General features: G+C 48.9%; 1 protein-coding gene across 2 annotated transcripts in view; it reads left to right on the top strand.

The window, feature by feature from the left end:
• Positions 1-12,991, top strand: part of SLC13A3 (solute carrier family 13 member 3) — a 61,581-nt gene that overhangs the window by 44,042 nt on the left and 4,548 nt on the right. For both annotated transcript variants that reach the window (XM_054698049.1, XM_037499799.1), the window contains exons 7-10: positions 918-1,010; positions 1,716-1,820; positions 5,285-5,382; positions 10,498-10,610. In XM_054698049.1, the coding sequence (XP_054554024.1) occupies positions 918-1,010; positions 1,716-1,820; positions 5,285-5,382; positions 10,498-10,610 (409 nt within the window). The remainder of the gene's footprint in view (positions 1-917; positions 1,011-1,715; positions 1,821-5,284; positions 5,383-10,497; positions 10,611-12,991) is intronic.

Raw genomic sequence — 12,991 nt, 5'->3', positions numbered from 1 at the left:
GAACTTGTCAATCTGTCCCCATATGGCTTCTGAATTTTCAGTTACAGTTAGAAAAAATTTTCTATTACAGGAGCTATATTTTTAAGATCTCATGTTTTCTCCCAGTATTTTTATGTTTTTTTACAATTAAATCTTTGCTATGCTTGAAATTTATCCTTAGGGTACAGGATGAAGTTTGGATCCAGCTTCATTTTTTGGTTCCAAATGGCCACCCAGCTGTCTCAACACTGTCAACATACAAAAGTCTTTAATTTTGATGAAGTCCAATTTATCTTTAGTTGTATGTGCTTTTGGTAGCATATCTAACAAAGAGTTGCCTAACTCAAGGTCATGAAAAATTTCCCCTATGTTTTCTTATCTCTTATATTCAAATCTTTGGTGCATTGGAGCTCAATTTTATACACTGTAGGAAGTAGGCGCCCACGTTCATTATTTTGCATGTGACTGTCCCATTGTCCTGGCACGATTTGTTGACTCTTCTTTCCCTACTGAATGGTTCTGGTCCCCTTGTCACAATCCACTGATCATCAAAGTCTGGGTTTATTTCTGGACTCTCAAGCCTATTCCTCTGACCTCTGTGTTCAACACCACGAACTGGGTAATCCATTTTTCCCACAACTTTACCATGGACTAAATCTCATTTGTGTTTTGGGTGTATTTCTGGATTTGCTATATTGTTCCATTAATTTGTCTGCTTGAGACCTAAAGGATTTTAAACCTGTGAGTCTTATGATCACATTTACATATTTAGAAGTCCATCCAGTCAGTAGGTGGGGAGAGCAGATTTTAGAATGGGGTCATCAGGCCGCTGCAGTCTACAGAACAGAGATGTGTGGCCTGGCCAGCTGACAGGGGTGGGGAGAAGGCAGTCGTGTACCTGACGCAGGCACTTCTAACCTCCGCACTTTCTATTCCAGGGGCTGGAGGAAGAAGTCTGAGATCAGAACTGATGCAGAAAATAGGGCTCGAGCAGTGATTCGAGAGGAATTCCAGAATCTGGGGCCCATCAAGTGCGTGATATGGGGGTCCTCAGGGTGGGGAGATCAAGGCATTCGATTCTCAGGAGAACTACCCTGGCCTGACTCCTGCGGTCCTGGGGACTGATTCCCACTTCAGGACCAATGGCGTTAGAGCCCAGAGATGGGGGTTAGGTAAGGAGGTGGCTTACATGGTCAGCTTCTTGTTCTGGTGCTGGGGTCCAGAAAGCCCCTCCTCGTCCCCTGATGCACCCCTTCCTCCTCACTGGTTGCCTCATTGGATGCCTGATACTGCCGTGGGCACCTCAGGAGGATCAGTGCACAACATCAGGGATCCTCTCTGTCTACCCTTCTGTCTCCCCCATCAGGGTCTTTCCATCTCTGTATCTATTTAACTGTTTCTCTCCTTGTCCACTTGTTTCTATACAGCTGTTTACTTTCTTTTTGCTTGTCTGACTCTATTTCACCGTTCTTTCTCTCTTGATTCTCCTTAGGACCCTTGCAGCTAAGAATGATATATGGGGGAAGGGGTGCCTTTTGCTCAGAAAGCATCCTGGGGCGAGGGGCATGTGGAAGGAGCCGCTTACACCGCGGGTCACGCCTTCCCTCCTTCTGGAGGCTCTCTGGGGTATGATTACTTTCCCCAGCTTCTCAGAGGAAGGGCCTGTCCCAGTGACACCCAGTGGGCACCTGCAGGGACTTCCCATGCCCATGGTCACCCCCATATTTGTGCCACAGGTTTGCTGAGCAGGCCGTTTTCATCCTTTTCTGCATGTTCGCCATCCTCCTCTTCTCCCGGGACCCGAAGTTCATCCCTGGCTGGGCCAGCTTCTTCACCCCTGGGTGAGACTCTGGGGATCCGGGGGACAGAGGCCAGTGGGGCAGGTGCTGGGGGTCCAGCTAGCACCGGGGAGCCAGCCAGCTGGGGAGACTTGGGAGGGTTTACAACTCTTGTCCCAAGTAATTAGTAACAGCTGCTGCTTCTACTCTCAATATAATTTAGGCTTGGATGATAAAATATTTGGTTCCTCATGTGTCCGGAGCTTTGGCTTTGGACAAAACTGCGTTTGATTCCAGCTCTGCCACTCCCACGCTGTGCGACCCAGAGCCAATCATCCATTCACTTGGTCCATCCATCGACACTGAGAGCCTGTGATGTGCTAAGCGTGATGCTAGATGCTGGGGCACAGACACACACAAGTGGTTAGACAACCAAATTACTGCGGCTTGTAATGAGTGCAATGAAATAAGGAGTGAGAGCGCCTTATTGAAGAATGGAGTGAGGGGTAGATTTGGGATCGTTCAGGAAAGAACCAAGGCTAGGAAGAGGAGAGGTAAAAGCTGGAGACTCCTGGGAATGTCTGCTGAAAGCCTGGGTAGGAACCTCCTTGGCACATCTGAAGAATTGAAGGGAGTGGATCCTTCAGGTATAGTGGGTTATGCAGAGGAGGTATCAGGTTGCAAAGATCAATCTGGAAATCATGTAAATTTGGAATTTAAATCCCTAAAAATCAGTGGGTCCACCCATAAGAAGGCTCTAAGCATCCCAGTACTTAGGAGCTTGGTGGAGGAAAAATAGAGAAGAAACCATCATTGGGAAAGCCTGGAGCAATGGACTAGCAAAGTGCAAGAGAAGGGGTGCCTCAGGAAGGGTGAGGGGGCAACCGTGGCAGGCACCATCCCGCAGAGAGATAACATGAGCCACATCTGTAATTTTAAACTTTCTTCTTTTTTAAAAAAAGATTTATTTACTTATGCATACAAGAGCTGGGGTACAGGCCAGAGGTGTGGGAGGTGAGAGGATTCACCAGAGACAGAGTGGGGAGCAGAACAGGCAGACTGACTGAAATACACTGCTGAGGGGAGCAGCGGGCGCGACAGGAGAGGTCTGCTGTGCCATGTGGGTATCTCCCTGGCCGGCCGGGGATCAAACTTGCACTGCAGAGGCTGCAGACAGCTTCACAGTGCTGTGCCTAACCCTTGCACCACCAGGGAGGCCCTGTAATTTAAACTTTCTACTAATCACATTTAAAAAGTCAAAAGATACAAATGAAATTAATTTTAAAAATATATTTAACACAGCGTATTATTGCAATAGGGAATCACATACTAAACTATTATTGCGATCTTCTACCTTCTTTCCCCATTCTGAATCTTCAAAATGCGGTGTGTATTTCACCCTTCAACCACATCTCCGCTCAGTCTTGGCAGATGCAAGTGTCCACCGGCCGTCTGTGGCTCTGGGTTTAGAGAACAGCTCTGCACACTTCACCCCTGCACCCTCAGACCCCGCACCCCTAGGGAAATGGGTGAGAGAAGTTTTGATCTCACAAGGGACGGTATGAGAAAGAAACAATATCAGTTCACGGAGGCAAAAAATATTTTTTATTTTTCAAAAATGTAGGTGCTCTATTTTTTCCAGTGAAAAATGGGTGTTCTAAACATTGCAACAATACAAAGAGAGTAAGAACTGCCTAGCATCTCAGGCTCTAGTTCTGATATACATCTTTTCTGATTTGAAAAATGCCTGCTGAGAGCTGTCGTACATTTTGGTGGCTGCCTACAGGACTGAACGTTAGTCAAACGCAGGGAACAATAGACTTAAAACAGGTGCATTTTATTGCACGTTAATTATACTTAATTAAACTTCATCAGTAAAATTAAGTTAAAAAACACATGCCAACTAGCTAAACACAAACCAATCTAAATGAAAGATTTTTCAAACAGATATGTGATTGCATTAAACATATTATTTGTAATCTGCTTTTTTCTTTAATTATGAAAGTGGTGATGCATCCTCACTATAATAAATTCAAATGCCAACTTGGAAAAGTAAAAGCTGTTTGCTCTTTACCTGCTTTCTGTCCCCTCCTCTGACATGACTACAATGAGCAGTTTGGCAAATAATATTCCAGAAATGTGCTCACACACGCAGCTTAAACATGCACATATACCTAGAACCCCAAATTGCAAAATACAATAATACAACCTAGACAATTTGCTCTTTCTGGCCTGCTTCATCCTTTTCACACACTGCATAATGTTCTATAGACGGGAGCATCTTAGCCAGTTCCTTTGTGGGTTGTGTCCAATCCTGCAAATAAGAAAAACCAACTTTTTTTAAAAAAAAAATTGCAAAGTATCTTGGTTGCATTTTCATGTCAACACATAAAGATTGATGTATTGTTTTTTTTTAAACAAATGTAGCATATTTCAAAATATATACTAGTGTGTATATATATACACATATATACCTTGCTATGCGCAATATATTTTAAAATCTTCCTTTTCTTAACTCTTGTTGAGAATAAACATCCCTGTACATAATCTGTGTGCAAGAGTGCAATTATTTTCTGAGGCTAAATCCCTGGAAGTATAACTGGATCCAGGCTTTTCTACACAGAAGGTCTTGAAACACATTGCTGACCGCCCTCCAGATGGTTGACCTGGTGTCTTTCCCTGCTGGTTTGGGTTTCTCTCTACTCTCATGAGGTGTTCCCACCCTTTCCATGTTTGCCACCCAGTGCAGATGAATCGTCCCATATGAGGGTATCCACTTCTCTTTCTCCAGTTATGAGGGATATTGACCGTCTTTTCTAGTTCTTGGCCATTCAGATTCTCTTCTTCCCAAATATGTGGGCTGAAAGGGCTTTGGTTAGCCATAGGCTCTGGGCTCCACTGAACTGGGAGCCAGAAATCTGGCTCTTGAATATGCCGGTCTCCACAGACCTGGTCTGGTCTTGAGGAAGTTGCTTCTGCTCTCTGGGTCTCAGATTCCTGAAATAGCAGGTGCCTGCCCTTGAGGGCTGTTTCTGAAATTTCTGTGAGCTCAACATCTCTCCAAGACATGCTGTAGCTCCTTGAAAGGTGGGCTTTAGGACTGGAGGGGCAGTAAGGCTGGCTCCATCTGGCTCTGTGGTGTAAATGGCCAGCCGCCCATCCCAGGAGAAAGGCAGAAGCTGAACAGATGCACATAGGACTCTAACGGGAGCCCTGGTTACAGGGATTCATGGGCATTCTTTTGGGGTTCTCAGATTCTTCCTTCTCCCTAGGATCTTTCAGTTGGGAGGATAAGCATTTGTCTGGCTCAAGCAGCATCTAAACACCCCAGGGAGCATGGAGAAGGGTTTTGCCTGGTGGATGGTGGCGTCCATGCTGAATGTGGTGCAGGAAGGACCCCCTGCCTGCCGTAATGCCCCCTTGACAGCAGGCCTGATTCCCTCTCACAGATCCTCCCTGGTAAACCTGCCAAACCCTGAGCTGCTGAGATGTCTGGGGTCACGTGCTGTGGGGCCTTGTCATTGTAGGTTTCTTTCTGATGCTGTCACCGGCGTGGCCATTGTCACCATTTTGTTCTTCTTCCCGTCTCAAAGGCCCTCCTTCAAGTGGTGGTTTGACTTTAAAGGTAAGATGGTCAGGGCTGGGGTCGCAACGGGGGGGTTCCCTGAAGACTGTGGTCAGGAGGAGGGCCCACGCCAGGGGCCTGACCACCCCACTGTACTAGCCACACGGTTCTGCTTCGTCCCCTTCCCCTGAGCCTTCACCTTCTCTGGGCGCTCAGGCTGCTCCGGGGCAGGACCAGCAACCATAATGGGCAGCCAAGCCCAGCTGGCCAAGCCCATGTGGCCATCTACACAGCCCATGAGCTGAGAATAGTGTTCGCACATTTAAATGGTTGCGAAGACTCAAAAGAAAAATATTTCATGACGTGACCCATGAACTTCAAATTTCAGTGTCCATAAATAAAGTCTTCAAATTTTTTCAATAAGAACTTTGTGGGCATTTCTTTTCATAGGTTATACAAGTGTCTACACCATAGCCTTAACCTTGCCTCTTGGCCCACAAAGCCCAAAATACTTATTTCTGGTAGAAAACTTTCTACCCCAGGGCCCAACGTAAGAGTTGTAACTCAGTGGCCTACGGGGCCAGGCCTAGAAAGAACAGGACGTGTGGGGACCAAAGGCTCCAAGTCCATTTGCCAAATCCTCCAAACCAAATATCACCAGTGGGGGACCGCCCTGATTTCCAGCAGGTGTCTGTCAGCTGATCCTGTCACCTGTGACAGGCTGGGGTGGCGTATCACCACGTGGAGGGCGGATGAACCCTGGGCAGAAGTAAGAACTAGGGGCCTTAGTCCGTCTTTCACTGTGGAAAATGGAGTATTACATGACTATTTCCATGGTCAGGGGAATGGAGGGCGGGGTGCAGGGAGGCCCTGTCAGGTCAGCAAGGAGACCACCTCACAAGCACCCAGAACCACTGCAGTAGCTGCCTTGAGGAGGCTGGCTCAGGGCCTGTGGGGGCCTGGCCTGAGGGCTTTGCACTCTGCGGTTAAACCTCATTCTCCCCACCTCTGCTTCCCATACTTCCCACCAGCTTCCCTTCTACCCACTCCAGGTATTATTTCTTGGTCTCTTCTTGGTTTCCGCTGCTTCTTAGCTTTGGGGTCTTTATAGTGTCTCCTTCATCATAGTTCCTGCCCTTTCTTTCATACCTTCTATTCCCTTACAGCACCTTTCCCCACCTCACGCCCACCCTCACATCTGCTCCCACAGCTTCTGCTGCTTCCTGTCTCCTCAGCTTCTGTCCCTCGTAGCTTCAAGTCCCACACACTTCCTCAGAGCCCCACTCCCTTAAAGTGTTTATCCCTCCATGGTGTCTGCTGCTCCCTGTGAGTCTGCCTCCTCCTCGCCTTCAATTCCTTACGGTTTCTGCTTCCTCAGTGTCTATTTCCTCCTAATTTCTGTGGCTCACAGTTTCTGCTTCCTCCTTGTATCATTTCCTCCTACGTCCTGCTTCCTCTTGGCATCCACCTCCTCAGAGTCTCTGCTCCCTCACGGAACCTCAGCCCACTCACGCTCTCCCGTGCCTTATGGCCTCTTTGTGTGTCACTTGTCTCACCATTACTGTCTCTTTTCTTCACCCGATCATCTCTCTACTTCCCACGGACACTTCTGAGAGAAAACATCTGCCTGGTCTGGCAGATATGCACCCAGCAGGCCCCCTTGTAGCCTGAGATTTCCGGCCAGCCTGGAGCCTGCCCTGGCCAGTCATCCACCTGCTTCCTCTGACACGCTGCTTGAGCCCGGCTGCGGCAGTTCTGTAGACCAGGGCTGGAAGCTCGCCTGCCTGCCGAGGGCAACGTTGCGTGCTCAGCAGGCAGAAGAACGTACGTCACGAAACATGGCGCTCCCTGTCCATCTTCCCTGTCACACTTTTGAAACAGGCGCCAGTTTCTGTACTAGAAGGGAATTGGCAGAGGATGAGACTAAGTGGCAGGACATGGCGGGGTCTGTGGCAAACTGGCCAGTCACTGCCCATCAAGGAGCAGCTGTTACTGAGTTCCCCGGGGGTGTTGCCATACAGGAAAGCAGGGCGTGTTTTGCTGGATTTGCTGGTTTTTCAAGAGAAGCAAAAAATCTGGAATTTTATGAAACCTCCCTGATTTTAAATATTGGCAACTGATTTGAGTTGAGAAATATACTCGGTGTGGGCCAACAGCTGGGGTTTTTGAACGCCTCTGTTGTTGGGTGAGGCCCGTGCAATAGACAGAATCTGTGACCCCGGCTGAGGGATCTATGAGCTGGACTTCCCAGGGTGGCCTGGTGCCTGGGAGAGGGGCTCTGGAGCACAGCCTCTCCTCTGGCCACCAGTGGGCCGTGCAGGCCGACATGCTGCCTCCTGGTACCCAGCACTCGGAACTGACACAGAACCTTGGAGAATGATCACAGTTTCCATGGAAGAAAGTCACCTCATCAAGGTCATGTAGTTAAGAGACCAGAGGCAGAACCCAAGCAGCTGGGCAACCTTGAATTGCTTGTCACGCCCACTGTCCTCCATTATCCTGTGGGTCTGCATTTCTCTTGCTTGGTGGTCACTCAGCAAGTATTGATGCTGTGCCTACCATGTGCAGGGAACATGCTGGTGGCTGACCGTGATGGGGACAATGGTGATGACTTCCATTTCCTCTCTGCCCTTTTTCCAGATCTCTGCCTGCCTGGCTCACTCCATCACTCTGTTCAAACTCTGCCCAACTGTCACCTCCCCAGAGAAGTCTCCCCAGACTACACCATCTATAAAAGCACCACTCCTTTGTCATTCTCTATTCTATTTTCTTTCTCTTCACAGCATGTACTATTTCCTGACAATATCTGTTTGCTGGCTTATCGCCTGCCTTCTCACTCCATCTAAGTTCCCCTACGGGAGGCATTTCCTCTCGTTTGGCCACTTCTGAAGGCCCGGTGTCTAGAAGAGGGCTTGATACGTTGTAAGTCCTCCATTTGTATTTGTTTAGTTAATGACTGAGGACGTGCTCTTTGTACACATGGGTCCACTTTGTCTCCTCAGCAGGTCTGAGGAGGTTGTATTGCTCCCTTGTGCAGATGAGACACTGAAGCTCAGAGAGGCAGAGTCACTAGCATAAGTCACACAGCAAAGCGACAGAGATAGGACAGATCCAGTTCAACTTCACAGCCTGTGCTGTCAGCCACTGTCTAGACAGTCTGCGGCCGTAAAATGGAGGAAGAAAGTGAGAAATTCACATTCTTAGAGGCAAGGCTCATCAGCCTGGCAAGGACAGAGGTAGATGGGAAAAAAAAAAGACAGTGGCAACTGAGGTTAATTGGTGCTGACTGCATTGCCACAGTCTTAGAAGCACTTGCTATTTCACCATTTAATCTGCATTATCTTGAAGTCAAGTTCAGGGCCTTGCCACGCCCTGTCCCGCTCTTCTGTCTTTCTGAGACCTTGGCTGCCTCGCTAATGAAATAATATTTTGTCAGCTAAAGGCAGAGGGCTGGGCCTGCCGACATCTGCAGCAGTCTCTTCCAGTTTGGGCCGAAATGTTACATGGCACAAAGGAGACTTGGACACCAGGGCTAACAAGAAGCAGGTTTAATTGCACTGGTGCTGACTCAGCAGATTCGCATCCAAAGGCTGAGCCCTGTTTGTAGGAAGTCAGGGGCTTATGTACACTTTCAGTTTCTACAAGGTTCCGGGTGGGTTTGCATTGGCAGCTCTATGTGGTCAGATATGACGTGGCTACAAACCAAGAGGTGAGTCGTATGCCAAGGAGTGAGGAAAGGGTCAGAAGTCATGGGACCACCCCTTTCCCCCCAGGTCCATATTGCTTCATGGTTAACAGCTGACAAGATTCCTCCCAGGAACTACGTTGCATACCAGGAACTGAGCAAAAGGCCATTACTAATACCCCCGCCTGCTTATCTCAGGCCACCATGCTTCCATACTGTATATTTCCTTTGGTCCTAGAACCCCCTGACAAGGCCGACATCTGAACTGAGTGTCTACACCCTCAGGCTGCATGCCAGCTGGTGGAAGGATTTTATTAAGTGGCTTTTATTGATGTTATTTTCTGGTGATAAATTTCTGCTTTAGACAACACTATAAAAATTTGGAGACACCAAATGTCAGTGGTTGCATGACCAGGAAGTGTCCTGAGAGGTGGGGAACCGCCACGGACTGGGCCACACCTGTCCCCATGGCTGCCCGCAATGAAATGTCCCATTTCAGGAGTGTGTATTTAGCATTGGGCCAAACGTGCCACATACATTATTTGACAAGTGTTTATCGGGGTGCCCAGGGCGGGGCAGCACTCTAGCTGCTAGGAGTCTGCTGGAACTGAACAAAAATGGCCCTGCCAGCTCCATCAGTGCCTCGCAGATGGTCACAGGACCCTGCGGCTGCTAATAATATGCCACCAGAAAATGGGGGGTAGAAAGGCAAGGTCGGGTGTCAAGGGCATGCAGGAAGCTGGTGCCGAGGAGGGTCTGCAGGCCTAAGCTTCCAAGGCAGGAACAACAGAGTCTCACCCACCAGCCCAATGTGGTCCCCTTACCCACCTCTGAGTGCATCTTAGGGCCTCTGCCCTGCCTGCCAGGCCTGAGTGGTCTTTGATGTCCCCACGCACAGCAGTGGCAGCCCAGAAGTGCTAGGACTGGCCAAGCCTCTAACCCTTTGCAGATAATGTCCATTAGGCCCCCATGCTAACCAGGGCAGGCACAACTCTCTTAATTGGAAATAAAACTGTTAAGGAAATAAAAACCTTCCCATAATTCAATAAGCCAAAAATACCCCGTGTCTCTATTCTCCTGAATTTCCTTCCTCTCTTTCCCCCTCTTTGCGCACATTAGTTACAAAGAGAGCCTTTTCTCTTGTAAATGAGGATGGCAGTAGCACTTACCCAGAGGGCTGCTGTGAGGTTTAGAAGATGTTCTGCCTGCACAGTGCCTGCTTCCAGAAATTCTCAGCTGCGGGAGCCATGAAAATTATTCTAAATAGAGCAGACTTGTGGGTTTGTTTCTTCCCCTAAAGCTCCAAAAGCAGATGCTAAAGCCAGACTGTGACTCCCTGGAGGTCCCCCCAGCAACCTCCCCCACAAAGATGGGGCTGCAGGCCAGGTGTCCCCTCCCCAGGCTGAGTGTCCGAATGTGTGTGGGGTCCTTCTCTGCCCAGCAGGGACTGGTGTCCCCTCCTCAGGCTGAAAAGTGCTCTCTCTGCCCAGCTCCCAACACAGAGACAGAGCCATTGCTGACGTGGAAGAAGGCCCAGGACACGGTGCCCTGGAACATCATTCTCCTCCTGGGAGGGGGCTTCGCCATGGCCAAAGGCTGTGAGGTAAGAGCGGCAGGGGCGCTGCAGGCCTGGAGGCGTGCCCCAGGCCCATTCCCTGCTGCAGCTCAGGACCAGAGGGGCGGACCACAGGGGCCCTTCATTTGCCAAACGGGGCTCTCCTAGTTCCTATCTCAGTTACTGGGGCTGCAAAGAAAGAGCAGGAAAAGGTATGACTGGACCTTCAAGTGTCTTATTGAATATAATACTAATAATAGCGATACTAATTCTAATACGAATACAATTGGGCGGTAACAGTTCTGTGAGCTCAGAGGAAGAACTACATACTATGCTCTGTGTTCAACGCACTTTACACATATCAGCTCATTTAAACTTCCCAAAGAGCCTCTTCAGTAAAGGCCATTATCATTCCCCATCCATAGATCAGGATATGGAGGCACAGAGAGGTAAAGTAACCTGCCTAAGGTCACACAGCTGCGTCTTCAGCTGCGGAAGTTTGGCTCCAGGGCCTATGCTCTTAACCACTAAGATAGAAACATTCGATTTTTTTTATTAAAACTAATTAGTGTTATTATTAGTGTTATTCCAGAGGACTCTGGATGCTCAGAGGTGGAGCTGGCCTCCGGGATAGCTGAGCAGCAGTACAGTTTTTGCCTGCATGTTAGGAATCCTGAGACAGAGAAGTTAACTGACTGATTCTAGGTAACCCAGGTCATAGGTGGCAGAGTTGGAATTTGAACTTGTGTTTGTCTGATTGTTCTCATTACTGCCTTCTCCTGGGAGTGTATCAGGGAAGGCTTCCAGAAGGAGGTGACTTGTTATTGGGGTTTTGAGGAGGTCAAGGACAGCTGCGGTAAGAAGCATGGGCAGTGGAACCAGAATAATTGGGTTGGAGTCGCAGATCTTCTACCTCTTGGTTGTGTGCCTCAGTTTCCTCATCCATAAAATGGGAACAGCAATGGTGCCCATCTCACAGAGTTGTTACAATGATTAAATGAGTTGACAGGTGTTGAGAACTTAAAACATAGCCAGACATAGCTGGTGGATATGACTGGATGTGGGGGATGGGAAATCAGAGCCAAGGGACGACAGGAAAAATTAGCCAAGGCACTGGGTAGAAATGATGCCATTGACCAAGATGATATGAACCATGCCTGACCCGCAGGCAGGGAGAGGGCAGGACCCCCCACCCAAGAGGCTTCTCGGAACCAGGGGTAGTGGGAAAGCCCCAGAACTCCATGGGGGCTGCCACCGCGACGCTGAGCCTGCCAGGAGGCCCACTCTGGCTCCCAGCCCAAGCCTGGACGGCCGCTGGGCTTCTGTTCAACAGGGCTTTGTGTGGCAACTGCCCTCGTCCCCTGGCCCCTGCTGGCACCATACCCTCAACAGTAACCTTCTGCCATAAGCACTATATTCTCTCCAGTTTACAGATAAGGAAATTGAGGCACAGAGAGGTTAAGTGACTTTCCGGGATGACACAGCTAGGCAGGATTATGTCGAGGGCAGGCAGACTAAGTCTTACTCCAGAGTCCTTGCTCCTCACCCTCAGGCTCTGCCCTCTGATTTTGCCAGCTGCTGGTCCTGGAGTGCCTGAGACACTCTGGGGTTGTGTGTTTCAAAGGAAACAGAGCTTCTGATCCCTAAGGGACTGGAAAAGAGCAGGTAAAACCCTTCAGAGTCCCCAAGAGAGCCCCTGCAGTTGGGGGTTTTCCTCCCTGGTGAAGCTGCCGGTCTCCATCCTGCTGAGAAGCTCAGCCTTGGCTCTCGGTGTCTGCTGGGGCATTGGCTGGGGGCCCATCACCCAGAGGCCAGTCACCCAGAGGCCGGGCTGCAGGGAAATTCTTGGCTTCTCACCCATCCAAGTCATTAATATTCCCGCTCACCAGCCCCTCTCCACCCGGGCACATACACTACTGTCAGGCTCTTTGCCCAGGCGCTGGACTCTGGGGAAAAAACCAGTGGCCCCATTTTTTCCTTTCAGGGTTCCTGGGGCCAGGGGAGGGCCTGGGGCCTTGATGCCAGCCTGTGCCTTCACTGTGCTCTCACAGCGGCTGGGCAGATGTGAAAAAGCAGTGATTTTGCAAGGGTTCTTCTAGAAGAATGAATTTTCAGTATTACTTTGTTCATTGGAGATAAACTGTTAAGTTAAATTGTAGGAGCAAGTGTATTGTTTTATTTATAAAGAAACAGTATGCTGTGTTCTATAATCCGTTAGGAAATGCTAAGTTCTAGATAAACAGTGAACTTTCTATTAAGCATAAAAGAAATACATAAAGTCTGTTTTGTCTGGTAAACTGTTTTGGCACTAGAAGACACTAGGTTGATAAAAAGTGTGATAAAAAGTGTGGTAGACCTACACCTGATTCCAAAGGTTAGAGGACTGGATCAGCTCCTAAAGCCCCTGGTTGATATCTTTGTTAAGAAAA

The sequence above is a fragment of the Talpa occidentalis genome, unplaced genomic scaffold (genome assembly GCF_014898055.3).
Source record: "Talpa occidentalis isolate TD23 unplaced genomic scaffold, MPIMG_talOcc4v2.1 talOcc4.10, whole genome shotgun sequence".
In the NCBI taxonomy this organism is placed as follows: Eukaryota; Metazoa; Chordata; class Mammalia; order Eulipotyphla; family Talpidae; genus Talpa; species Talpa occidentalis.
The sequence above is the reverse complement of the archived record's forward strand: the minus strand, read 5'-3'. Positions and strand labels throughout refer to the sequence as shown.